Below are 26,939 nucleotides of genomic sequence, written 5' to 3' on the forward strand. Positions count from 1 at the left end.
AAACCCCTTCTGTGAAGAAATTCCTCCTAATGTCCAGCCTAAACCTCCCCTAGTGCAGGCGGTCATCCTGAGTAGAGGAGCAGAGACTAGAGTCCTCTAGAGTATGTTCTCTTGTCCTGTCGCTGGCTGCCTGGGAGAAGAAGCCGATTCCCCCACCAGGCTCCCAACTCCTTTCAGGGAGCTGTAGAGGGTGACAAAGTCACTCCAGTGCCCCCTTTCTCGGCAGCCCCGGCCCTGCCGGAGCACGGAGACCCGCTGGGGTCACGGGCGCTCGGGGGGGCTCCCACCCCGCAGGGAGCGGCGGGCGGGGGAGGCCGGCCCTGAGGAGGAGGAGGAGGAGTGGGAACGGACTGAGAGGGTAAAAGCGAGAGGAGCGTGAGGGAGCGGGGCTGAGGGGGCAGCGAGCGGAGCGGAGCGAAGCGAAGCGGGCCGAGCTGCCCGAGGCGGCGCTGCCCTGCCGGGCCATGGCGCGGCGCGCAGGCCGCGGCCCGGGGCTGCGGCTGCTGCTGGGGCTGTGGCTGTGTGCGCTGGGCCCCGGCCCCGCCGCCGCCTGCAGCCCGCGCTGCCGGCACGGCGGGCTCTGCCTCGCCGACGGCTCCTGCCTCTGCTCCAAGGGCTACGAGGGCGAGCGCTGCCAGCACGGTAACGGGGCGGGACGCGCCGGTCCCGGGGCGCTCCGAGCGCGGCAGGGATGGGCACAGGCTGCGGTCGGGCCAGCCCTCCGGCGAGCAATCCCTGCGGGAAGGGCTGAGGAGATCGGGTTTGGATCTGGTGTGAGAGGAGGGTGGTGAGGTGCCGGGGAGGACCTAAAGGAGGCGAGGTGGAAGAAGACAGTTCAGGCACCTTTTGGTAGGGTGAGGCAGTGATAGCGAACTGATGGCGCACAGCCAAAAGCCAGCATGAAGAACTCACGTTAGTAAGTTAGTAAGCAGACCCTGCTGTCGGAAATGGCCGTGGGTCCAGAGAGAGCTTTTTGCCACTTGGGTGTTGGGTAAGAGGCCACTCGCTGGACAGGCTTTGGTGTTTTATTCCTCCTACTGCTTTAACTGCATGCTTAAATACTTCTCTGTACTTAAGGAATCACAGAATCAGTCAGGTTGGAAGGAACCAGAAGGTCATCTGGTCCAACATCCCTGCCCAGGCAGGGTCATCCTAGAGCACAGTGCACAGGATTGCATCCAGATGGTTCTTGAATGCTTTTAGAGACTTGACAGCGTTCTAAGCTGCAAGATCATTTATCAAGTATCTCCAGGTGCAGTTAGTCAGGACTAGTCACTAACAAAAACATCAAAAGAGTGTAGAGTAGAAAGTAGGTTATTTTTTGGATTTCTTTTTATTTGGAATACACTATGCTTGTAAAAGTACTGTTGTTTCCTTCCTGGATGTTACCTGACACAGAGTCATTTGTACATCCCATTTCCATGGCAGGACGTGTAAAGTTAGGGTGGAGTCTGTTCCTGTTGGTTTCCATGGAGAGACAAAATATTTTTTGAAAATGCCACCTAATATGCAAAAGCAAACATCGTGAAGAAGAATTTTAGTTTAAACCGTGTTCAATGTTACACATTAGATTTCTAATCTTCTAGTTTTCTTGTTTAAAAGTTTAACTGTAGAGCTTGTGGCTATTAAATGCTGAAAAATCACTCAGTGTCAGCAGTTCCTTTGCTATGTTGTCCTATGAGGTGATACAATTGTACAATATTTTTTCTAATTTTTAATGTCCTTAATTTGAAACGTGATTGTTTTTATTTTTTAAAGCTCTGAAATGAGATGCTGAAAATTTCATTCAACACTGTAATTGTTCATGGAGTGTTGTTTCATTTTGAGGCTGAGGCTAGCAGGTGGTGACAAATGATGTATAGCTAATGTGCTGTGTAGTGTAGATTAAAAACTATGCTGTATGAACTTTTTCAAAAACTGTGTGTTCCTAGACATTTTGGGGTTTCGGGGAGAGGTGAAATATTGGTGGAGAGGCAGATCAGTTCTTGAATTAGAGAAGTGAACTGTCTGGAATTGTTAAGGAAACCACTGAATCCTGTGCTTGTAAGGTCATCAACGTAGAAAAAAAAATGGATAAATGAAGCTTCATCCCTTTTCATCCCTTGTTCTGTCAAAAAAACCAAACTGAAAACGGTGTGAAATAACACAGAAACGGAATTTTTTTTTTTTTTTATATCAAGAGCTCTTGCATGGCACTTCCAAAGAAAAGAGAGCATCTGGTAAAAGTTGCAGAGAGCTGAGCACTGGCTGGTTTTTTTCATACATCTCTGTCCTTTCTTTGCCTGCCCGTATTCATTCTATGGGTACTAATGTGAAAAGTCCTCTATTCTTCAGCTGGGTTTCTTGAGAGTGCAATAAGCATAAGAGGACAAAATCAGGATGGTGTTATTCATTGTTAATCTTTTTCATACTTTTCACCTATCCAGTAAAAGTAGAGAGCTCATCTCACACCAGCAGCTAACTCAGATGAGACTCCCGAAACAGCTGGGTTTCTAAAACCTGTGTGTGAATAAACAAATGTTTTCTCAGACAGCAGGGCTGATTCAGGGGTGATTATGACTTGCAGAGAGTCTAGATGATAGGTAATTAATTTGCAATCTGAATGGATTTATCCAGAGTTTTGCAAAATTGAGATTTTTTTTCATACCTTATCAAACTTGTCCAAGCCGTCAGCAATGAAAAAGTTGCAGGATTTGTGATGATCATATATGCTTTTCTTCCAACAGATTATTAGTAATGAGAAGACTTACATTTATCTTGGATGCTTGCTAAACACTCTACATTTTGGAAAGGTTTCTGAAAAGCCAGCTGAAGCAAAAAAAGGGGAAAAAAGAATGTGGGGGAGAAAGAAATCATTACTTACTTCTGGAGATATTTTAGAGAAGAGGTATAAGGCACAGAGCAAGGAATCCAATCTTTACTGGATTCCTATCCAGTAAAGTACTCTTTACTGGATAGGAATCCAGTAAAGAGTAAAAAGTCTGATATTTCATCTTAAGAATCACGTGATGCCTCTTAAATTGCAACATCTTTTTATTGAATAATTTCTTCTTATCACCTATTTTCTGTTATTTCTCCAGTTATCAAAAGCTTTTTTGGCAGTCCAGCTGTGTTCCTGTTTAATAGGAGTCTTTCTTCTTCCTGTTCTGTCCAGGCCCAAAACATTCCGTAGTTTTGAGTGCTTAAAAGCTTAGTGTGGTGGAGTGCTTCCCGTGCAGGGAAATGATTTCACCTTATCAGCAATGTAAGGTGACGTGGCAGATATATCTTAGAAAATATTAAGACAAACTGATGAAAATATAATAACATGCAAATTTCTTATGTATTTAAGTAGCAACTTTAGTAAGATTCACCAGTATTTATCCAGCCTTTCTTTGTTGTCTGTCTTACAGCTACATGTTATCCAAAATGCAAAAATGGGGGAGAGTGCCTCCGACCTGGAAAATGCAGATGTCCACCTGGGTATGGAGGTAGATACTGTCATAAAGGTAAGACCCAAGGAGGCAGTAGCTTGGAAAGACAAGGAGTTTGAAAACTCCTAAATTAATTTAGGATGCCTCAAGTCCTGGGTCTAACACACTTTGGAATAATGACCTTAATTCTGTAAATTTCTGACCTTACTATCAAGACATGCATGGCCTAGAGGATCTGCATGCTTGCAGGAGGAAGGGATGGAGTACATGTGCTGAAATGTGTTGTGAGAATCTGAGGTTTTTGCCTTGGAAAATACCCTCTTTATGTGCTACATAAATATTCCATTTATCTCTATAACAGATTCTTTCTAAATCATTTTTTGAGATGGCTTGTGTAGATACATATTTCTGCATTAAGTGGTTGAAACTTTTATGTAGTATCTGCAAGATGGTAACATTGAGGGCCAGTCACTGAGGATATGTGTGGCAATGTATTGTTGAGAGGTAATGGGAGATGACAGATAAGGAGTAGCAAAGACCATTTTTGATGGTTTTGTGAAGTCTATTGAATATATGTATGGATTGGAAAAGGCAATCCAAGAAAACACTGTTGTACATGTACAAACTTGTGTGTGGTGTGGGGCAATGTGCTGTTACAGAATCTCACAAAATCACAGACTGGGCGAGGTTGGAAGGGACCTCTGGAGGTCAAGATTTCTAAGCTCCCTGCTCAAGCAGGGCTACCTGGAGCCTGCTGCTGAAGGCCAAGTCTTCATGGCTTTTGAATATCTCCAAGGACAGAGACTCCATAATTCCCAGGGCAATCTGTACCAGCATTTGGTCACCCTCTCTGTGAAGACCTGCTGATGATTTCTTTGTCCTTAATGTGGCTGGGAATGGTTTCCAGAGTCAGTCCTTGTATTACTTCACTAGGAGCTGAGGTGAGGCAGACCAGCCTGTAGTTTCCTGGGTCCTTCTTGCCCTTCTGGAAGACTGGAGTAGTATTTGCTTTCATCCAGTGCTCATGCACTTTTCTCTGTCACCGTAATAGATCAAATGCAATCAGTATTAAATACATTAACTTACATTGTCTCACAAAGTAATATGCAAACAAACATTGAAGAGCTTTTCCAGCTGTGCTGGGTTTGACTTTCATCTCCTTGCATGTTCAGTACTTGTGTCAAAAATCTGTTAGCTGAAATTGTGCTCAATATTTGTGGTTGAACAAGAGATTTGGATATTTCATCTACAAATTATCAAGCAGACATCCAAACTGTCCACCTTTACAGTGAAGGATAGTTGTTTTTCTTCAATACAGTGAAGGTGGTGTAGAATATACATTCATGCTTGTGAAAGGAAGCATTTGATTGTACAGAAGAGCAATTGTGCTCCCCACAGTTGATACCAATCATATGTCTGGCATAAATAACACTTCATTAATGAGGCCTTCAGGGCTTTGATGTGTAGAACAATTCTGAAATGAGGAGGCTAACTCAAGTATTTGGCCTTTGGGAAGGCACTGCTTAACTTGACTATAGTCATAATTTCATTTCTCAAAGTAATATCCTCTTCTCTTCTTCCTCTTACGTGTAGGTCCTGTCAGGTAAGGAAATACATGAATCCTTCACCACATGTTATTGGATCACCAACTGTGATTTGGCAAGTTTGAAACAAATATGCATGTTGTTAGTTCCTGTGGTGTAGCTGATGAACAGTGGTGTTACTGGTGAGAAGCAGAACAGTGCCTTGCCCTGAACAGTCAAAATTTTAGTGTTTGCAGATGAGATAAAACAAGTAGTTGATGCCAGACAAGCTGTTTAAAGACAATTATTCAAAGTCCTGTGCTGCTTCTGAAATGCCCAATGTATGCTGTCTTCCACAGTAAGCTGTGAAGGAGGCTGTCAGAATGGTGGGGAATGTGTCTCTGTCAATGGAGTCGTGAAGTGCCTTTGTGCTTCTGGCTGGACAGGATCAAGATGCCAGGAAGGTACGTGTCTACATTCATGCAAATATTTATATTAATTCTAAAATTGCAGTAACAAAAATATTTTAAATGTATTAATGGAAATGTCATTGCATTATTATGGAAATGAGTGACCTACATTATGGATGCTTACACAGATAAAATAGTGTGAAAATATTTTGCATTAAGGTGTACAACTGTTCACATTTAAACCAAGATTCATAACACAGTACCTATATTTTTTTTTTCCATTTTCATGGTCCTGGAAATGCTTTTGGAGTTATACCAGTTGAATATCTGGCCTAGAAGAAAATGTGTTTTGCCATTTTGACTTGTATCATCCTGAATCTTTCATTCTGTCAGGATTTTTTTACATCAGTTTTATAAATCCTGCTGACTTACCCATTCTTTTTCTTGTAGCAATTTGTCCTCAAGGTTGTCGGAATAATGGAGCTTGTGTGGCTCCTGGGATTTGTAGCTGTCCAGCTGGATGGGTCGGTAGAGCATGTCACTTAGGTAAATGACTTCTGGCATTTTTCATTTATCCTTTCCTCTGCTTGTTTGATTTACCAATCAAAGTGTTCAAATCTTCAGGGCCTAACAAAGCTTCCAGGGAAAGTATCTTAGAATAGTAACTGAGAGCTGGTTCCACATACTGGGGCTCTTAAAAGTATGTATAGGGAGTAGATGGCTGTTCAGTTTGGTCAGAAACACATAACTTTTTCACTTTGAAAGAGATTCAGATTTTGGTTGTCACCAAATTAATTACTTGGTATGTTTCTTTGGTATTTCTGAAATATTGTCTGTAAAATGAGACCCCAATATAAAGAACTGAAAATTACAGAAGTATTATTGCTACTGGTGTGGGTTAGAAGCTTCATTAAATTTTATAGACATGTAAAATTTAAACTTGCTTCTCACTTTGAAGATAAGTTGATAGAATCAACTCCATGTGTTCTTAGAACTCTGAAAGCTTCCTGTTATCAGGATTAGTACTGACACTCTTGCTGAACAACCACTGCCATTTTCACAAACTTTGATTCACAAAAACAGGTAATTATAAAGTCTTTAATCTTTGCTTCTTGGGCCTTGTATGCTTGTAACAGCACTGCCCTGATGCTAAAGGCAATAATCCTGAGACTACAAAAGGCAAGGGCTTCTTTTTTGCTCTCTGGGAGTCTGAAGACACCCCCGTGCAACCATTGGTTTTGAACTGGGTATTGTGGGTGCAGAATCTCCAGATTAAGTCCTCTGCATCTGATACTTTGTCATGTCTGTGGGCATGGCTGTGGCACTACATCAGCTAGTGTTAGTTCTTCTGCAATATAGATAGTCCAGCAAACATTAACAAGTAATATTTTGATATTACCATTTACCATCAAAATGGGTTTATATCCATCAGTGTATTGAGATAGAGGGTGATATTAAATGCCAAGTGTGGGAGTTGCAGAAAACTTATAGAATGCTTAGCTCCCTGCAGCTGCAGTAATGGCAGAAGTGTTCAGGTTCTTAATGTCAAAATAATCAGTTCCCAAACTAACCAGATCTGCATCAAGTTTGACTTCTTTTGGTGTACATGCTCATACATAAATTGCAGCCCCTGGCTTGTCAGCTGGACTGGTGTGTATCAGGGGACAGCTGAAGCTGTGCCCACTCAGCCCTCCTCTGCTCTCGTGGGGGATGAGGAGGGCAGTATGTGAGATACTGCTAGGTGACTGTTTCCCCATGGGTGTGGATCCAAGCACTGGCTTGAATAAGTTTCAGGAGGAAATTTTATTGTTCTCTCACTTTTATGGGGGCATCCATCTCAAAAAAAGCCTCTGCCTTAAAGAACAGAAATTATAGTATTTTAAAAGGGAAATGGAGCATGAATAAGACTAGACATACTGTGCCTGTATTCCAGTGAAGGCCACAATGCCATAAATTGAGAGACATTGCTTTTCAGTTCTTCCATTATGCTTTTATTTATACTGCCCCAGTGCAGTCACCAGGGAACAATTCTGCTACTGCAGTGAGACAAAAAGAAAAATGATGCTGTGTTGTGCTGAAGATATGCTGTGTATCTGGTGTCTCATTTCAGCTGTGTGTAAGCTGCCCTGCCAGCACGGAGGGAAATGCATCGCTCCAAATGTGTGCAGATGTCGACTGCCATACTCTGGGCCACAGTGTACAAAGAAAAGGAAGGAATGAAGAAACTTCAGCCAAGATAAGCTGCATTTTTTAATGTGACTATACAGTGAGGAAGTCTGCAGCAGTGGGGGACCTTAAAATAAACATGGTAATTTGATTTTAGACAGCTTTTTGTCCTCTGTATATTAAGTACATGCTTTTTTATATGAAAGGAAGGTATTGCTGATTGTAAGAAAGTTGTTTCTCCTTTCTCCTCTTCCCATTTTTTCTTCATAAACAAAAGTATTATGCTTGGTTGATACAGCTGACCTTGAAATAAAATTGTCCTCAAATCAAGTCAGAATAGATCTATGCTCTTCTTTTCGATTTTTCTCCCCTTTCACTAGACTTACTGTGCTATATAATTACATTTTTTTAAATCACATGAAACAAAAAGCCCTTAATTCACAACATCAGAAGTGAATGTTAGTTCAAATATAATTTGCCTTGAGATTAAACAGTTGCAAGAGGAAACTTGCCAAGTTTGCATCTTTCTGGAACTTTACCAAACTGCAAGGCATCTTATTTGGTTATCACTTTATGTCTGCTTCCTGATCCTCCCCCTCCAATCTGATCTGGATCCCAATCAGCTAAACAGTATTTAAAAAAAACCCCAACAACTAGCACTCCCCTACCAATACTTGTTCAGTCATTCTGCTGTTACTTTCTAAAAGCTTAATCCATGCTGATACTCTAAGAGTCCTTATCTTGACTACTTCTAAGGTCATATCATCTCATATCTCTCAACATCCAATTATTTCTTGTCCTTTGCCCCTGTGAGACAGGGAAATGAATTTTTCTTCTGGAGACATTGATAATTCTGTGCTAATAATAATTCAGGACTGTGTTGTTCTGGGAGCAGTATAATGGGAGGCTGAAGACTAGCAGTGAGGAAAAGCCGTGCCTGTCACAAATCACGTGTGGGGGATGTTGATATTGACTTCTGGAGATGTTTCTGTTTGGCTTCATTTAGATTTTGCAGCCTTTTGAATGGGCTGCAGAATGGACTGAGGCTCCTATGTTCATTGTTCCGTGTCTCATTTGTGCTGGTTATTGTATGGTACTGTTGAGGAGGGTTTTGCCAAAACATGCAAACTGAATCAGTGAACTTTCCAAATGATGCTCAGATCAGTTTTTATTTTTTTGAGAGGTTGCTTTTCATTGTCTTCTAGATAAAACTAGATTTTTTTTTTGTGTGTGAGAATTTTAGCTATGCATTACTTTTTATTGGAGCAACATTTTAAGTGTGTTTAACTACCAGAACGTGTAGCTCTCATGGGCACTGACTCAGTGACCTGTTTCTCCTGGGATTACAAGCCACTAAGCAAAGAGGCAAAGGTAACGGAGTCTTCTTGGTTTCCAGTCTTCTCTACAAGAGGGTGCTCAAGTGTGCAGAGGGCAATTGAAAGGCAGTGGTTTGGTTCCTGAGTCTCCTGTTTCCTGTTCTGAGAAATTGCATAGTTGAGCTTTCTCCTTCCTTTGGAGGTTTACAGGAAACCTGCTGCAGAGATGTTGTGAAGGATTTTGTGCAGGGACAGGGCACAACATAAGAGGAATGCACATTTTTTGTGCTGCTTTTGCTGGGATACACTGGCTATTTCACACCTGCTGGTGAAAATGTGATTCTCATGTGTGGAGCAAGATGATTCCATCAACTGTTCTGAAGTTTTATAATAATGATGATGATGATGATATAATTCTGTGTCACAATCCACTACATCATGCCATAATTTAGAAATCCAGAAGTTAGGCTGATATATATTCTATATTCTATATTATATATTATTATTATACATATTATAATATATATTATATATCTTATATAAACATTATATATACATAATAAATATTATATATATATATTATACCTTAGGTGACACACTGTTTGCCAGGGAATGAACAGGAAAAAAAATTGCTTGCACCAGACCCAAAATTTAGAGTAAATAATCAGTACTATGTAAATACAAAGAGGCATGATATCTCAGTATTATTCCCAAAAAAGACTGGCTTCTCCTAATAAAGACAAAAGTGACAGTAATAGTGACTAGAAGCTGGAAGAGATATTGGCATTGTCAGGAGCAAGAGACCAGAAGCAGTCATTGAAAGATCTGTAATTGGTGTTTCTGAACAGGCCAAAACAAATGCTAATTTAGTTTCCTGTTTAGAGATGATTGAAGTAAGCAGTAATTTGATGCCACACAGAATGCAATGGCATATTTCAGAAATACTACTTGAACATAGCACCATCTACTGGCTACAGTGTTCTTTGTGGGGTTATTTTTTTGTTGTTTTAAGAAATATTTCTTCTTATCATTCAACTAAATTTTAAGTGAGTTTAAAAGTGATTTTTCTAGTTAGTTAGAGTCGAACAGTCTTAGAATATATTATTAATGACAGTCTGTGTCCCCAGATTATTATTTCCACAGTTAAACATACTAAAAAGACTAAAAGAACTGTCAGTAATTCTTGTCTTCTGTTTGTTTTCTGCTCACTGGAGGATTGAACATACTAGTTAGAGCACATACTTTTTGGAGATAGCTATGTCTTCCTGTGGGGAGATGTCATGCATGCAGCTCAAAGGTCAAGAAAAGCAACACAGAACATGTTAGCTCCCTTACTCATTAGAGCTAACTGTTACACCTTATGCATTTCACTAAAACAACTAAAAATCTCAGAGGTATTGTAGTGGTTGCATTTTTGATACTCTTTCTAGAGTGTGCATGGAAAGGTGAGGTGTTTATTTTTGGTTTACTTACATGCACATTTTTATTAATGTTTTCTCTTCTGCTCTAAGTGCTTCTGGCAAGAATGGATTTACTTGGTTTAGCTGTAAACTGCTAAACTGAGATGTGGGCAGAAGTTGGGTAAAATGACCCGATACCAGCATGAGACGCCTTTAAATGACAGAAATTGCATAAACAACTTTAGTTATTAGCAAAGCTTTCTAACCTCTGCGTTTGGGTTTGTATATGTACCCCAGTGATATATTTTGAGAATTTAAACTTTGGGTTTTTCTATTTGGACAAATAATGGAGTGGGTGTAGCCAATTTGTGATGTAGCTTCAGTTTTTATACCTATTTACTTTAGGGCTTGCGCTGATACTTCTTCATGAGCTTGCTTTTGGTAAATAGAAATGTTAACTTGCTTTTTCTTGTCAGCTATGAAAATATATAATTAACTTTTGTAAAAAGAAAGAGCCTTTCCCATAGGGCCCACTTGTGATTTTATTTTTAAAATAAACAGCCAACATGACTGTCTGTGGTATCTTCTGTCATACAAGCCCTTCCTTCAGAGAACATTCACTGTAGTGCATTTTAAAAGATCTTTTCAAGATCGGGGGCAAAAATCAATGTGCACTTGGGAGAATTTCTTCTGGCCTGCAGAGCAGCTGTAGTACAACCAGGTAATAAATGGATGCTGTACATAGGTACCTTCCAGCAATCTTTAATATCTAAAGAAATCATGCAAGAAAATTCAACTAAGATACTGGTGTTGTGCATAATGTGGTAAGAATCACTGCAAAATCTTCAGTTTGAGCAAGTTGCCCTTCATTCCTCCAGAGTAAAACTGTGTCAACTCCAATCCTTCTCCCCACTCCCACATCCCCTAACTCTTTTGGGCCTAATTGCAGGTTACAATTTCAGCAGTTCAGTTAACCTCTGTACACAAGCCCTCTATAAAAATCCACATCTCGTTACACTGAGTAATTTTACTGTATTGTTGCCATGTGCTTTCTAATTACAGTGAATTCTCTTTCATGTGTATGATGGACAATGTAGTAACAAAACAGATTCAACTAATCACATAATTACTGGGCAGTTTTGAAGTAGCTATCTAGTATTTTGCATGTACTAATAATTTTTCTGCATCATGTGCTTGCTGGAAAATAGCAAAAATAGCACAGCCTAACACTGAGCATTTTTAGCTACTGTAGCAAAACTCTCAATGCACTTTTGTTCGCACAGCTTGCATTTGGAAAATGTGAAAGAAATAATTTCTGCCTTTAAAACCATTGAAAATAAACAGCAAACACTAACAATTATAATAAAAAACCCTTTATTGAGCCTGAAATCCTAGAAATGCACATATATGTATTAAGTTTTGTGAGTGAAGGATTGCACAAACTCATTAAGCAAAGTACTATTAGCAGATGTTATCTTTCTTTTTTGCACAGTACCTCTGTAACTGACACATGGAACAGCAGTGATTACAATAAGAGATTATGTTATATTGGTGTGTTTGTACTCTAAAAACTTTTTCCTTGTGTATCCAAAACAGTTCCAAGAGCTAGTCAGATTTTGTTCATCAGCATCTTTGTGAGATGTGAGACAGGAAATGTTCAAGAGGAGTAGGTTTTAAGTAATATAATAGTTCCCAGATCATCAGGCTATCAGCCATATGGATTCTTGATTGAAAGAAACTATGGAAACACTGAAATTTAAAATGCAAGTGGGAAATTGGACGTTTTTTAAATACACCAGTCAGGCAATTGGAAATCCATGAGGTATCATTCTGGAATGATGCTAAGCTCTCAAAATGCCAGCTTGCTTTGCAAGATGACTTAAGAAATAACAAAAGGTGAGGAGAAATCTAGGCACAGAATGCTAACAGCTATGATTTGGTAATCAGCATCCCAGAATGGCAGTAAATGGCAAAATTACCTCTATTTTCTTCCTGTTCAAAATTAGTGCATATAAAGTGAATATTGCTCAGGAGAACCGGAACTCATGATGTTTATTTTTGGCTTAAAAAACCAAAGCAATAAACTTCAATGGCTTAGCCAAAGGGATGTTTGTGCCTATTACATTGTTATAGCAGGAACTGAAATGTCTTTCACAGCTCTAGGAGAAAGTTACAGTCCTCTGTAGGAATTTTTTTTCCCAAAACTATCTGGCAGCTGGTAGGTGCCAACATTTCATTGGAGCAATTGGCAATGGTAAAAAAATCCTCTGTGAAGTCTTCACAAATACTTTCTGACATGGTGAGTATGGATGGCATGATGTACAACAAATTTCTCCTCTTATTAGTTCCTATTTTAAGAATCAGCATTGCTGAAAGCATTGTTAAATTCTCTAAGAGTCTTGGGAAAAAAGTTTCCTCATATTACTGACTGTCATCTCAGGGGCATAAAAATCTTACAGACACAGTAATAATTCATAGCTAGCTCTTCAAATTTGTGACTGTAAGAAATGAAGTCCAAACAGAAAAGTTGGGATCTGGCTTCCAGCTGCAAAGGCATGTCATAGATAAATCAGAGTCATTCTGCATCTGGCTGACTGTTACCAGGACAGGAGGCCTTGCCTTCATTGTCAGTAGCCCAGCCTCTGTTCTGGTTTCCCTCCTTCCTTGCTACTGGCTTGTCATTACAACAAGACTGATGTAAATGCAAAACAAGAAAAAACAGTTCTGCTTTTTCTTCTGTCCTCAGCCAAATGATATGTATGTAAACAGTGTTTGTAAACAAGAGTACCATTCACAAGTGCAGAAGTGCTGCCTTCCTTGCTAGAGTCCCCCAACAGCTGCTACAGTCTTGTTCCCTCAACAGAAATTCCATAGTCCAGTTGAATAAACTGCAGAATTTTGGGCTCAGTCATCTGATCTGGGAATTCAGTGAAGACGTCAGAGGCTGTGGGGTTTGTACATGAGGTAGTAAAAAATTACAGGAATATACATATGTTTTAATGACTATAAACTGGTTGTTTTGAAGTCACCAACATTTGTGATTCATATTAATCTTTTAAAATAAGGCTTCTGAATATTCCTTTCATTTAAATGACTCTGTAATTGCCTTCAACCCTTTTGCTATTTTCAAGTCTCATACATCCATGCAGCATTGCAATTGAATTGCCACACTTCTTCAACCATGATGTCTTTGTACCTTGGAGAGAGAAAACAAATATTAAAACCAGACTTTACTGAGGCAACCCATTATTATGATTATGTTTATGAAACAATTTCAATGAATCTCTTTGGTTGCCTGATATGCAGAAAGAAAACATTAAGTGAAACTTGGACTTATAGTTTTTTTGTTTCATTAAGAAAATGTGCTATTTTGATCAACCTATGATACAGCACAGTCTGACTGAATGACAATATATATTTTTTAAACTAAAAACAGATTAACTCTATGCAGGACATATTTATGAAAACCTTTAAATCAAAATTATTTCTCTCTTTGGGTCACATTTTGGAAATCCATATTACAAATATTACAGTCTTATTGATGTAGGATGAGTAGTTGCATACTTTAAAAATATGTATAAGCATTTCTTTTTTGATTTCTGAAACAAATCTCCATCTCTCCATTCTGTTGGCAGCACAAATGTGTCTAATACACTGAAATTAAAAGAAGATAAACACCATAGATGATGCAAGAGGAGCAGAATGCTTTTACTTCAGACATCACCAAACAGTTAGTTGTAGCAAAATGTTTAATCAAATTACTTCAGTGAGTGAGCATCAGCACTCAAGCAAGGGAATCCAACAGAAAATTGCATGACAAAACAGAGAAATAGTCATCATTCCCTCTGATACAAAAAAGTAAAGTTATTCCCAAATAACGAACTGACTGACTGGCAGTGTAGTTAGTTGGGAGAAGATCACAGCTTGACTTGATGCAAACTAAGAAAGTCATCAGTAGGACACTTGCCTAAAATGAAGCCAGTTGCTGGAAAAGAAAATAGTAGTCATTGTGAAGAGGATAGTTATCAATTCCTGCTGCATGACAAGAGACAATCAGCTTAATTTGAAACAAAGGAAGTTTACATTTGGTGCTGAGAACAATTCTCTAAGTATTAGAACCTAAAAATTAGTGGAAAAGCTCTTAGAAATTCCATGAATTTTCTGTTGCTGCAGAGTGAAAGGAAGAAATCAGACAAAATACACATTTGGTGTATACCATGCTGCTTCACTGGACATGGTGCACTGGTTAATTAACCCTCAAATCACTGTATTGTGATGGTGTCTTGCCTCTACATGTACCTGAATTTTCTTCCCACAGAGGACTCCAGTATAACCTGGACGACACGAGCACACGTTGGGCAATACACATTTGCCTCCAAACAGACACTTCTGGTTGCACACAGCTAAAACGAGAGATACATAGGAGACTTTATTCATGGACATACCTTGGTGAAGGAAAAGTGGATGCTATCTCTAGATACTTATTCTGTTTGTTATAGGAACCAAGACCTTGGAAGGTATTTTCACAGGGTATCACCCCTCAGCCTAAGGACACTTAAAGGTCACGTGGAGCCAACAGTGTTCTTCTGCCTATCCCATCCCCCTTTTGCTTTGATGCAGATTTAATGCGAGAACATACTGAAGGTGTGAATGAGACTGAGCAAAGAACACGAGTAAGGTGGTTTTTGGCACATCTTGCTATTTCAAGCTATCACAATGGCCTCTCAGGGCTTGCGCAGCAGCACCCAGCACTGGAGCAAACCAACACATACTGCCACGCTCCCAGAGTGCCATCAGATCCTGGGGGGCTTCAGAAGAGGCAGAGTAATCTCTACTCTTTATCCTGCCCTTGACACAGATGTGGACAAACCACATCCAAGGTATAGGAGGACTTCTCTGCACTGTGCAGAGAAGCATTCAGCCACTGTGCATGGCTGAAGCATTCTGAGCTATGTGGAAGCAAGAGGTTTCAGGTTGCATCATTTCTTACGTGTTTGACACTGAAATCCTTCCCACTGTGGAGGACAATGACAGGTACTCGGTCCAATACACTCCCCACCATTCTTACATTCCTGAAGACAGATTGCTGCACAAACATCATCAAAAAGTATGGTTATATTCCAAGTGATTTGAATTAGATTGACCTATTATTCAGATTTCAGGATGCTCTCACAAGAGGCAGAGTGCTTTTCACACACAAGAGTCACATCATCTTCACTCAGATATGTGTCTAAGGCCAACAAGATATTAAAGAAGAGAGGCAACTAGAAACAAAAAGCCCTACAGCCAAAGCCCACATTTAGCGGTTCTGCTGTGTCACAGATTTCTACAAAAGCCTGAAATACTGAATTAGGAGAGGACCATTAAAGACCTTTATTTTTTCCAAATTTATCTTTTGAACATACCTTGGTGAGAGATCTTTTGTTTGTCATTCAACTGAACACCCAATGAATCAACTCAAGAATATTTGACCCAAAGATATTTTCTGTGACCCATTTGTCTGCACATTTGTCCCTCCTTACTAAGTCATGATCTAACCCACCATTATTTCCATTCATTCATACCTGACTATTTGATAATCAAATCTCTCCTCCACAGTGTCCAATATCTCACTCCTGTAAATGCTGGTAATTTTTTTTTTTTTTTCAAAAAACAACCCCTTTGTAATAATTACAGAAAGTAATAGAGGAAAATTTATTTTTCCTCCATGCCACTAGAGAGCTTATTGCCCATATCAGTTCTTAAGCCTCGGGTGGGTACTCTGACAAACACTAACACTTTAGCCATCCTCATGCTGATTTTCATGCAGACTGTGCTTTTATCCATGCTGACACAAATTATTTATGCACCATCAATATCTTTCTTAGGATACAATGTGACCCACAGATGTGTAACCATCACAGTCCAATCTCTACCTGTCCTAAAGAGCTTGTGCCTTACTGCATCATTTATTCACATCACGTCCAACTGTTTCCAGTTTTCTATTATTCACTGAACTGCTTTTTCTATTCTATCTGGGTTTATGTCCTGTAGCACAAATTGGATTTCTTTCACTTTTTTGACTAATCTCCTTGCAGAAATGCAGATGTTTTTATTTAGACAAGAATCCAGAAAGAAACAAATAATATTAGCTATACAAGGATTTCACTGATGTTTCGGGCCCATGATTTAGCCTAAGAACTGCATGGTATAAGTTCTCCATTCTAAATTATGCTGCAAAGATATAGACAACTGTTTTTTCAATGTGTATATATTCTTCAGTTCTTTGGCACTAACTGTATTACTTGCATGAGCAGAGTTGCCCTGAGTCTCATATTACTTTTAAGGTATGATTCTCCTGGTACAAGGTACTTACGAGTGTTACATCTTTTTCCTCTCCATCCTGAAGGACAAGAGCAAATGTTTGGGCCAACACATCTTCCTCCATTCATACACCTTGGCTCACAGACACCTTAAAATCAAAACCATCTGGTGTTTAACACATTTAACTGATCACACAGTAATTTATTGGCTATTTTTGGATCATAGGAAGATTTTAACACTGGCTTACTTTTTTCACATCTTCTGCCGTTGTACCCATCAGGACAAGTACAGACATTATTTCTCATGCAATGACCACCGTTCTTACAAGGAGGGCTGCAGACAGCTAAAAGGTATAAACAGGAGGAAAAAGGCTGTAAGTTTGCATTTTGACTTAGCGATATACTTTTGGAAAACAGGAGTGCAACACTAAAATTCTGACAGCTTGTATGGACATTCAGCACTATCAGGCATGCCTTGTAAAAACCATATTAATGTGGTTTGGTGTAAAAATCAATATTAAAAACAAAATCAGATAAAAAGGAGTCAAGGCTGGCAACTGTATCTGTACAAAAGTAACCAGACTACACATAACATACAACTGAATGGGACGAAAACTGCTTAAATGTTGAGTGGAATACAAGAATAATTTTGAGTCTTCGCGCTGTTTGGACAGTTGTTGAATCAGCCATAAAATCTAAAAAATAATGTAGTCTCTGTTTTACTCTACTTCTCAGGTACATTACTTGATTGTTAATTTTATGTCTTAATGCTTTCTCACAGATTTCCTCATAACGGCAACTAAGGAGTAGGAAGAAAAAATAAAGAAAATATTACCATTCTGACAGTGGGCACCAAAGAATCCATGTGGACACAGGCAAACATCTGGCTTAGTACAGGAACCACCATTGAGACACACAGGATTACACATTGCTGCAGAAATAGGGTCAGGAAGAGTGGGAAGCATGACATCCAAATAAAGTCTATAAAATATGTGTTTCTGTTTCAAGAATAGGAATTAAACACCTAAGACAACTGCAGGCAAATGTCATTCCCATAGAATCTTTACCCCAAATTAAAGGATCAGCATAAGACTTCCCAGAGGTGCTGCTGGCAGCAGAAGTAACCTGCAGAGACTCAGGGGAGTGTGGGGGCTCTGTAGCAGAGAGCAGCTGCCCACTGCTGCCACCCAAGCCATGCAGTTCCAAATTTCAAACAACGGGAGGTCCTATGGATGCTCTCCCAGGAAGAAGGAAGCTGCAGGGGTGGTACCTGTGCTGCAGGTTGGTCCATACCAGCCAGGTTTACACTGGCAGGTGTCCGGAGTGAGACATTCACCACCATTTTCACAGTGCCTGTTGCAAACCACTGCCATCCAAGAAGGTGGGCAAAAACATAAGGAAGGGAAGGAGACAGGGGGTGGGAGGACAAGAAAGAGATACATCACAAAATATTCTCGATTTGTTTTTCAGTTCTTTCCCAAAAATTAACACTGCAAGTAACATAAAATTTCTAGCTGAAGAGGAATTGCTGAACAGAGTAATCTAGTCTCAAACCCATAATAGCAAGCACAGATGACAACGGTAAATAAAATGTCTTTCCATGCAAATATCCATGGTCTGGTTATATTTAGTGTTAAAAACATAGATGTTTAAGAAATGCAATACTGAGACAAATGGACTGTGTTAAGTGATGCAAGTGCAGCTGCATGCACACAGGAACATGAGATTGACAAGCAAAGACATTAAAATATCATATCTGGGGAAAACCATGAATCACTTCTGGAAAAGAGCTCATACTCTTTAGTACTCCTTCACAAAGAGCAGCATTTTTTTGTCAGAATTGAAATTAGAACAGAAAAAACTGAAAGCCAAAGCCTGGGATTTGAGGAGGAGACAAAGGGTTTTCTGAATTCAGGATCGATAATGCAATGGTACATTCAGGTGAACAGTATATAAACGGCATGTCTAAATTTGGATTCTCTGAAGGAATACAAATTACCCATATAAAATCTATCCAAAATTTGGAGTTGCCAAATTGCAGCATGCATGATTTGATATGTAAAAGACAATTTATGTGAGACAAAGTAATTCCAATCTTTCAGCTATGATCACAGCAAATTTTTCAATTTTTCACTCCAGGTAAAAGGAAAAAAAGACACTATAATGTGGTTCTGAATTCAGTTTTCCTGTATCCCAGTCCTTCTGACAAACTAGCCTCTGAATGTTCCTCAGTATCTAATCAATCTGAGCTAACAGAAATTAAAAAGCTGTCAGGACACAAGAAACATCTGTGTGTTTTTCTACAGGTAATATCACATACAAAATGTACTCATTTTTTCCATATTTGTGAATAACAAAATATAAACTACTTGCAGCTTTTATAGTGCATTATGTTTTCACAGTTATGTGCAAATATTACCTGATGTTTAAAATGCCCAGGTATAGGAACATTCAAAGAGGCACAGGTATTATGTCATTTGCCAGCATTAGACAGAAGGCATAAAAAATTTAAACCATAATTTGCTTTCTTGCTCCTGAGGAACAGGAAAAATACCATGTATTTTTCTCTTATTCTCTTTTGCTTACTTGTATCACATCTTGGCCCCACAAAACCATATGGGCAGGTGCAGAGATTTCTGGCCAAGCAGGTGCCTCCATTTTGACACGGTGGTTTACAATGTGCTGCAGATACAGAATCATATTCAAGAAATTTCCTCTAGAAAGATGCATGGACTGGTTATACTTTATAAAAAATGAAATGTTAATAACTGTCAGTGAGCAAAAAACTGAAAATAAAATAAGGAGATATATGCAATGCCTTTTGACAAGAGTAAGTAATAAGAACAACGTCACTTCAATAGTGCACAGTCCCAACAGGGGTGGACACCCTGAATAAAAGAAAGCTGACACAATTTCCAGACTGTGCTTCCCACTCTTTAGGAGTGTTTAGCTTAGAGGCAACTGCATTCACTGCTGAACTGCTCTACTTAATGTGAAAGCTAAATTTAGGAATATCCAATCATAAGCAACATTTACAGTGTGCATCAAGAAAATCAGGACATACACCAAAATGTAACTCAAGAGCTCTGTTAAAGTGACAATAAAATGAACACACCTTCATGCTGTCAGAATGAACAGTCATGGGAGTTGTTCACAGCATCCTTTGGGTAGTTATGGATTTAAAAGCAAAGACTGCTACATTTACCTTCCTCACAGGTGGAGCCACTGTATCCAGGTAAACACTCACAGATGTTGGGCTTAATGCACTTCCCTTGGTTTTTGCAATCAGGTCTGCATAGAGCTGTAAAAAAAATAAAAAAAAAATAAATAAAACAACAGCACTCTGCAAATCATTAATTTGTGCATATGAGTTACCACAGGCAAAATTAACATGTCATACTCACCAGCCTGACAGTTATGACCAGCATAACCAGGCTTGCATTTACAAATATTGGGTGCCACACACTCCATATTTTTGCCACAGGGTTGTCTACATCTTGCTGAAAGGCAAAGAAGAAAACAAAGAAAGGAATAAGAAAAATGAAAGTGGCATTTCAGCACGTTGTGTCTTGCCTAATGTAGTGACCCAATCACAGAGAATCCATGATGTCACTGCCCATAAATGCAGAGTCTAAGACACATCAGGTATTTTTAAGTGCACCCACAGAACTAAAAGCCAGTAGGCTATGACAATATTAATAATGAAAATGAGGAAATTCAATACACCACACTTTCCACTGATAATACAGTAACAATAGACTTGCAAGTCATAAAGGCATCCCAAGATTCTTTTCTTCAAAGCATTTAAATGCAATAATTTGTAATACCTCTGCAAGGTAACAGTACCTCTGTACATTACAGAAGTAGTAGCTATTACAGAGATATTACAATACCTCTGTAATACAGTAACAATATACTTGCAAATTATAAAGACATCTCAAGATTCTTTTCTTCAAAGCATTTAAGTGCAATAATTTGTAATACCTCTGCAAGTGAAGCCATCTCCATAATAACCATAAGGACAACGACCACACTTGACACTTCCATCCTGCCTTGGCTCACAGGGTACGCCAGGAAAACAGGGTAAATCAGAACAGGTCACTGCTTTCGGAATCACTGTTTCACTCAATTCTTCAGGAAACTTTTTTGGTGGGACAGTGGCTTCCACAAGGGTAAAAGGTAAATTACTTGCTTGATACTTAGCTAATAGGTGCAGAACTCTTTGAGCATTTCCACTTCTGAATGCTTTGTTTGGCAAAGAATGTCCTTTGCTTATACTTGCTCTGCTGCTAGGGGAAGTCTTCCTGCTGCTCTCAAAATAGCTGAAGGCCTCAACTTGTGCCCTTGTTTTCTTCTCAGGTGATACAGCATGGCTCCTTGAAGATGCATCCTTTACAGCATGTACCGAAGAACTGTTTTCCATGCCAGCAAGGTGACCACTGATGGTGCCTAGAGCATGAGCAATGTTTCCAGTGACCACTGGTTGTATAGAAGCACTTGCCTGTGAATCAGGTGTCTTCCAGGCAGTGATTGTTTTTACTGTGGAGGCTGGTAGTGTGCTGCTACTGACCATTTCTGTAGAAATAAATCTCTTTGGGACATCTGTAGAACTGGGAATATAACCTGACATGCTTAAAACCTTCTCAAAGGATGATGGTTGAAAACCTACAGTATGTTAGAAAGAAGGGGGGAAAAGGGAAGAAGTACGTGAATACCATCAGACTTTTTTTCCCTTTGAGGGTGGGAAATGTTTTCTGAACAGACAAACATACAGCCCATTCATTCTGTGCTTCAGGATATCTCTCCTTGTGCTATGTCAGAATGTAAGTATGCAGTAGAACCTAACTGGGAGAATTAGAGAAGATCAAGGTGTTACAACCTCTCCCGCCCTCACCATGGCCTTTTCTTGGCTGGAAGATAAGGATAAAACACAATTTATAGGAGCAGAGATTTTCCCATATTAGGTCAATAAACAGATTTACTGTCAGCAGATTATCAGCTCCATATATTGCTTTCAACTAGGTAACTGAAAGAATTTAAGGAAAAGATATTGCATATGGTTCATCAGTATGTCTAAGCACTAGAAGCAGAGATAAGACCACATGTATGTAGATGCTGATACATACTGATGCACCATGGACAGTATTCTAGGGGAACAAGCCACCAACTCGTAGCACAAGTATTACCATGTTTTATTCTTCAAACTTTTTTTATCAACTTTATTAAATTTTCTGCATGGTTTTATAGTGGGATGCTTCAGCTGTTTAATAAACATCAGAGACTGACTCAGCCTCCTCATTCAAGAGAACACAAAATAAGTGATAAATTCTTCATACTCTGCCCAGGGAAAGTGTGTGGTTTGTGCAAAGAAGTACAGCACTATAATCCCAGACTGGCAGAATACTGTATATGGGATTTTAGCATTATGAGGCAGTGGAGGAATGAAACCCTAACCTATTTATAACTAGAAAATGGTTTATAAAAGGTTAAACTTTACTGAATCATCATAAAGTGTGGTCTCCCACTCCTGAAAAGCAAACCATTTTGCAGCAGATGAAGAATTATCCAGCAGTGCAGTAAGAGAGTCTTCCTTCCCCCCAACAACAATTCAGAGATAAAGGGAAAAGACACATGAGAGTTTCCTACAAAGAAACCCCCAGCAGGCACAGACCTGGAAATGCCAGCAACAGCATTCACAGAGTTTTGGAATAAAGACATTCACTTGCCATATCCTTCACCTCTCCTTTGAGTTGAAGTAGGAAAATGACATTCAACATAATGCCATAAACTTTTGTTTATCTCATATAACAGATGTCCCTATCCCCTTGTTACCTATTTTGTGTCAGTGGTTGGTCACTAAAACAAAAGGCAACTATAAGAGTGTCAAACATCGCACTGTTAATAAAATCGCTTGACTGACCCAAGGGATTTGTTGATATTGACATTTCAGTCTCATTTTTAAGATCAGAATACAACCCCAGTAATTAATAAATTGTGTCAAACTGAAAAATAAAGTGAATAGCTTAAAACTGACTAGAACTTTTATCTGCCAGCTATATTCTTATCAGCATGTGAATCAGAAATTCCATTTTCTTCAGGAAAAACATCACCTTTATTCTCTCCAACTTCTCCCGTGGAATCCTTCCTTTCAACACCAGTGTCGTCAAAGCTTTCTGAAAAGATGTGAAGGCACATTAGTAGTGCACAGAAGCAGCTACATTTTTTTAAATTTAAATAAGTTACAAACAAAGTTAAAATTTTATTACATGAAAACAACTGAAAATTCAGAAAGATTAAAGTTTAAAAACATTTATTAAAAGTTTTTTAGCAGAGTATTTAAAAAATACGAGTTATTCAGAAATTGCTTGTAAATAAATGTTTGGCAGCTGCCTTGGCTTGGGTAAACAGTTCTATGTTAATCAGTCTAATGAAAAATATACATTTTCAATAATTTATTAATAATTTCTCATATTATTAAAATAATGACAAAAATGCCAAAAATATTCCACTATATTTTTCTACTCTAATGTAAAAAAAGGGGATGTGTTTTGTATTTGTTTTTTTCTACACTAGAAAGTATTTTAGAGCTGTGTTGACCCAGTACAGTCTAATATTGCCATCAGCAGAGACAGAGCCGTGCTTTGCTGACTATTGAAAATGAAACATGAAGCACAATCAAAGATATTTTATATGAATGACAGTAAGACAATACCATTCTTCTAAAAATCAAATAGTTTTACCATGACATTTTTTCCCATCTCCTTGAAGATTATTTGGGCATGGACCACAATAGTAAGAACCAAAAGTATTGAAACAAAATACTCCAGGGAAGCAAGGACTGGATGAACATTCATCTACATCCTCTTGACAATTTTTACCTGTATTGAAATACAGATTTAATTTTTTTTTATAATATTGTGTCACTAGACTTTGATGGTGCATTTATAAAAGTACAATGTATGCAAGTGCTGAGAAAAAAGAAGTGCAACCATTCATTTCAGTACATCTAATAAGAACATCTGATAAGTTTGCTATTTACATTTTTTCCTCTCATATCAAGTATTTTGCTTGTCGTAGAATATGGAGAAGATGGGCTGTGAGGACTACATGATTATCTGCAGGAGGAATTTCCTGTGTTTCCCTGTGTTGATGAATTTATTTTTGCAGAGGGAAACAATGCAAATTAGCTTTCATAATGAACTAAAATAAACAACTATTATAGTCATGCAGGAAAAATCTTGAAGTATATCATATATCTCTACCACAAGACCATGAAGTTTCTTCATAATACTACATAACTCTCAACAGTAAGTTATTTACAGTGAAAATTAAAAAAAGAAAATTGTAGACATAAAAACTCCTATTTATTACTAAACATGATAAATGCATGGAAACAAAGCAGCAATTTACCTTGAAGTTCATGTGGACATTCACAGTAATAGCTGTTTATTCCATCCACACATCTGCCAATACCACACTGGTTAAGTTTACAGTCATCAGTATTCACTTGACAGAGATCACCTTCAAATCCAGCCACACACACACAAAGATATCTTCCACTTCCAGGTGGGAAATTAATGTTTGTCACACATGAGCCATTATTTAGGCAATCACATGATTTTACACTGACCTACAAGACATGCCCAATAAGACAGTTTTCTTTTTTTTTTAATGAACTAGAAATGAGTTCTGTAAATAGATAACTTAGGTATCTTGTTACTAAGTGTTATTTTACTGTAATATTCATTACCTCTATTTCTACCTTGGTTGTTGCATTGCAGTCATCTGTCAAAGAAAATGTTAATTTATGGACATTCATTGACAGAGCTTTCCACGAAAGGAGACCTGATGGGGAAAGACTGGCACCTTCTGGACCAGAATCCAATGTGAAATGAATAGCAGAGCCTTCTGGATCTGAAGCCAAAAACTGATACAAAAAATCTTCTCCATAAAATGTCTGTAGCATACCCTGAAAAGTTTCAAGTACTGGAGGCTGGTTACCTGTAACAAAGGAGATGTTTTCCTCCTCTAAGGAAAAGTTGCAATATACTTATAAAAATTTAAAAGAACATATCTTTCTACTAAAGAAATCCCACATACTTATTTCTCTTAAATTCTAATTTCATTTGACTGGCACAGGAAAAACACCTGATATTTTCAATAGCCAGTGACTGCTGCAAGCAGGAATCCACCCACTGTGGCAAAAACTATGAAGGAAGAAGAAGATGTAATCAGTGTCTCAGCTGCTAAACTCTCTCATTTCTAACACCATCTTCCTTGCAGAAAGAGGTTGTGCTCTTTAGGTTTGGAGTGTTGCCTCTGGTTTTCATTCTTCTCTCATTTATGACTTTGGCTGTATTGAAATCCAGTCCATAACATACTGATAACACAGAAATCCATTGACTCCCTCTCTGCTGGATGAGTTTCATTTAATTCCTTTCATTCACATCTCATCCTTTTAGAATAGGTATATCTACCTTGGCTTTCAGTACAAGTTTGAACTGGGACAGGATTCACCAAGACAGGCACCAGAAGTCCTATTCAGACAGGACTTTTCCTAATCAAGGCCGAGTCTTGATTTCATGGGTCTTTCACTCATGAAGACACCGATAGAATGCTTGTACTTGTGATGTTATAGACTGGAGTTGGCAGGACAGGCTGGATGGCTAATATGAAAGCTCAAAGAAGTATTCCATTGGTGAAGGGATCAAGGTGATGTGTATATTCAAAGACTAAAATCTGCACCAAAAGAGTTATAACTTCTGTGTTGGAACTTTGTACTACAGGAAAATGAAAAATTTAGACTTAAGTTTTCCCTTCATAGTATGGTTTCTAACTGGACTGGAGTATAGCAGCCTTAGATGTACTTAAGATTTAGGCCATGTATCTATGCCACCAATGTAAATGATGCCCAGATATTAAGTGTCTAATAAATATGACATCATTTAATTTAATTTGGGATCTCCACTTGTTTGTAATCAGAATAATTTGTTGAAAAATACCTGTTTCACCTATACGCTGAAGACAAACATATGTGGATGTAGCTGTGCTAAATATCAAGACTCCAAAGTACTAATTAGACTGAAAGTTGTTAAATCTTCATTAGTTATTTGTAATTACTACAGCAGGAGAGTCAGAGAAAGTAAATTAAAATATTACATATATGGTCTGGAAACAACAATATAATTTTCAAAAGCTAATAGAAATACCAAAACATTTACCTAGCTAAACTTAAAACATCACTATTACCATAAATTTAAAAACTCTGCAGACTTTCAACTACTTGGTATTAAAAATACTATTTAGAACTTACTTTCAACAACTGACCAAGTTAACTTGGCTAAGTCAGGTCTGCACAGTAAGCAAGGGCTGGTTGGATTTGTGTCTCCTTCACCATAACAGAGTCCATCTATGTTGCATGTTTTCTCCTTTTAGAGAAATGACATGTGATTAATTAATGGTTTTGGTTATCAAACTGGTTATGAATTTGTAAGTATTAAATAAAATCTAATCATTCTTCATTTCTATTAAACAACGAAGCTTGCTTCTAAATCTAAATAACTAATGGCAAGTTTGGTTTTACTTGGTAATTATAGGAAGAACTTTTGGTTTGATTTTTTACATTTAAAATTGCCTCAACTCAGCTTCTCTTTCTGTGCATTGAAAATCCCTGCTGGAAACAAGAACAGGTATGTTCTGCTAATTTTTCTAGATTTTTTTTCAGCCTGAAAAATGCATTACTTTCATAAAAGAGAGTAGTGAAACACATACCTTTAATGTACATAACCCAAATTCTTGTGGTTCACATATCTGACAGGCTCCATCATATAATATCATTGTTTTAGAGTTGCTATAAACAAATCCGTCATTAGAAATCTGCAAGGTGAGCAGTAAAAATGGATTAATGGATAGAGGTATTGATAGACTCACCTGGTCCACTAGCACAAGCTTCCACTAATTAATAGACACCCACGTGCAGGTGTCTAAACCCTCACAAAAGTCATCAGAAATCTAATTAAACCCGCCAAGGAGTCTAGGCAGATTTTGACCAACCACATGTCAGTGTCTAAGGTAAATTGAATTCTGTGTAGGCTCTATTGACCTTATTGACTCCATCTGTATGAGAGCTCAGATTATCTGTATGAGAGCACACGTGGCTGAGTGCAACTCAGTTCTACCAAAGATGGATCCAAGGTCATTTGAAATACTCTAGGGTAACTACTTGGCCTTTAACTTCTACTCTTGAAGAATGCATGTCTCTGCAGGACCTAGGTTGTATCTACCAGTCCCCTTGCAGGAGAATACCATCAAATGACACTTGACACTTAAGCTTAGGTGACAAGACTGAGACCCCAAGTTAAGCAAGTTGACTTCTCCCTTTAGATAAGGGAGATAACCATTAAATAAAG

General features: G+C 38.6%; 2 protein-coding genes across 7 annotated transcripts in view; one reads left to right on the plus strand and one right to left on the minus strand.

The window, feature by feature from the left end:
- The first annotated feature begins 376 nt into the window (after window positions 1-376).
- On the plus strand, window positions 377-7,842 carry LOC135295287 (von Willebrand factor D and EGF domain-containing protein-like). Its single transcript, XM_064411290.1, has 5 exons — window positions 377-642; window positions 3,393-3,488; window positions 5,296-5,400; window positions 5,797-5,892; window positions 7,457-7,842. Exons 1-5 carry the CDS (start codon window positions 465-467, stop codon window positions 7,564-7,566), a joined length of 585 nt encoding a protein of 194 aa, XP_064267360.1. The 5' UTR covers window positions 377-464; the 3' UTR covers window positions 7,567-7,842.
- Window positions 7,843-11,585: 3,743 nt separating this feature from the next.
- Window positions 11,586-26,939, minus strand: part of VWDE (von Willebrand factor D and EGF domains) — a 50,830-nt gene continuing 35,476 nt past the window's right edge. For 4 of the 6 annotated variants that reach the window (XM_064411266.1, XM_064411257.1, XM_064411264.1 and 1 more), the window contains 17 exons: window positions 26,302-26,406; window positions 25,844-25,958; window positions 24,281-24,531; window positions 23,941-24,160; window positions 23,271-23,408; window positions 22,641-22,703; window positions 20,515-21,195; window positions 19,935-20,030; window positions 19,736-19,831; window positions 19,117-19,212; window positions 17,801-17,896; window positions 17,366-17,461; window positions 16,779-16,874; window positions 16,584-16,679; window positions 15,219-15,314; window positions 14,528-14,631; window positions 11,586-13,424 (listed from right to left, as the gene is read on the minus strand). In XM_064411266.1, the coding sequence (XP_064267336.1) occupies window positions 13,404-13,424; window positions 14,528-14,631; window positions 15,219-15,314; window positions 16,584-16,679; window positions 16,779-16,874; window positions 17,366-17,461; window positions 17,801-17,896; window positions 19,117-19,212; window positions 19,736-19,831; window positions 19,935-20,030; window positions 20,515-21,195; window positions 22,641-22,703; window positions 23,271-23,408; window positions 23,941-24,160; window positions 24,281-24,531; window positions 25,844-25,958; window positions 26,302-26,406 (2,466 nt within the window). In that variant the 3' untranslated portion in view covers window positions 11,586-13,403. The remainder of the gene's footprint in view (window positions 13,425-14,527; window positions 14,632-15,218; window positions 15,315-16,583; window positions 16,680-16,778; window positions 16,875-17,365; window positions 17,462-17,800; window positions 17,897-19,116; window positions 19,213-19,735; window positions 19,832-19,934; window positions 20,031-20,514; window positions 21,196-22,640; window positions 22,704-23,270; window positions 23,409-23,940; window positions 24,161-24,280; window positions 24,532-25,843; window positions 25,959-26,301; window positions 26,407-26,939) is intronic. The other 2 variants (XM_064411258.1, XM_064411263.1) reach the window with 2 other exon arrangements.

Source organism: Passer domesticus, chromosome 1 (genome assembly GCF_036417665.1).
Source record: "Passer domesticus isolate bPasDom1 chromosome 1, bPasDom1.hap1, whole genome shotgun sequence".
Taxonomy (NCBI): Eukaryota; Metazoa; Chordata; class Aves; order Passeriformes; family Passeridae; genus Passer; species Passer domesticus.

What these genes read in the sequence shown, in the direction of transcription:
- LOC135295287 (XM_064411290.1), top strand. Translation starts at nt 465, where the DNA reads ATGGCGCGGCGCGCAGGCCGCGGCCCGGGGCTGCGGCTGCTGCTGGGG. An exon ending in AGGTAGATACTGTCATAAAG is followed by an intron (nt 3,489 to 5,295) that starts GTAAGACCCAAG and finishes TGTCTTCCACAG; the next exon opens with TAAGCTGTGAAGGAGGCTGT. An exon ending in AGGATCAAGATGCCAGGAAG is followed by an intron (nt 5,401 to 5,796) that starts GTACGTGTCTAC and finishes TTTTTCTTGTAG; the next exon opens with CAATTTGTCCTCAAGGTTGT.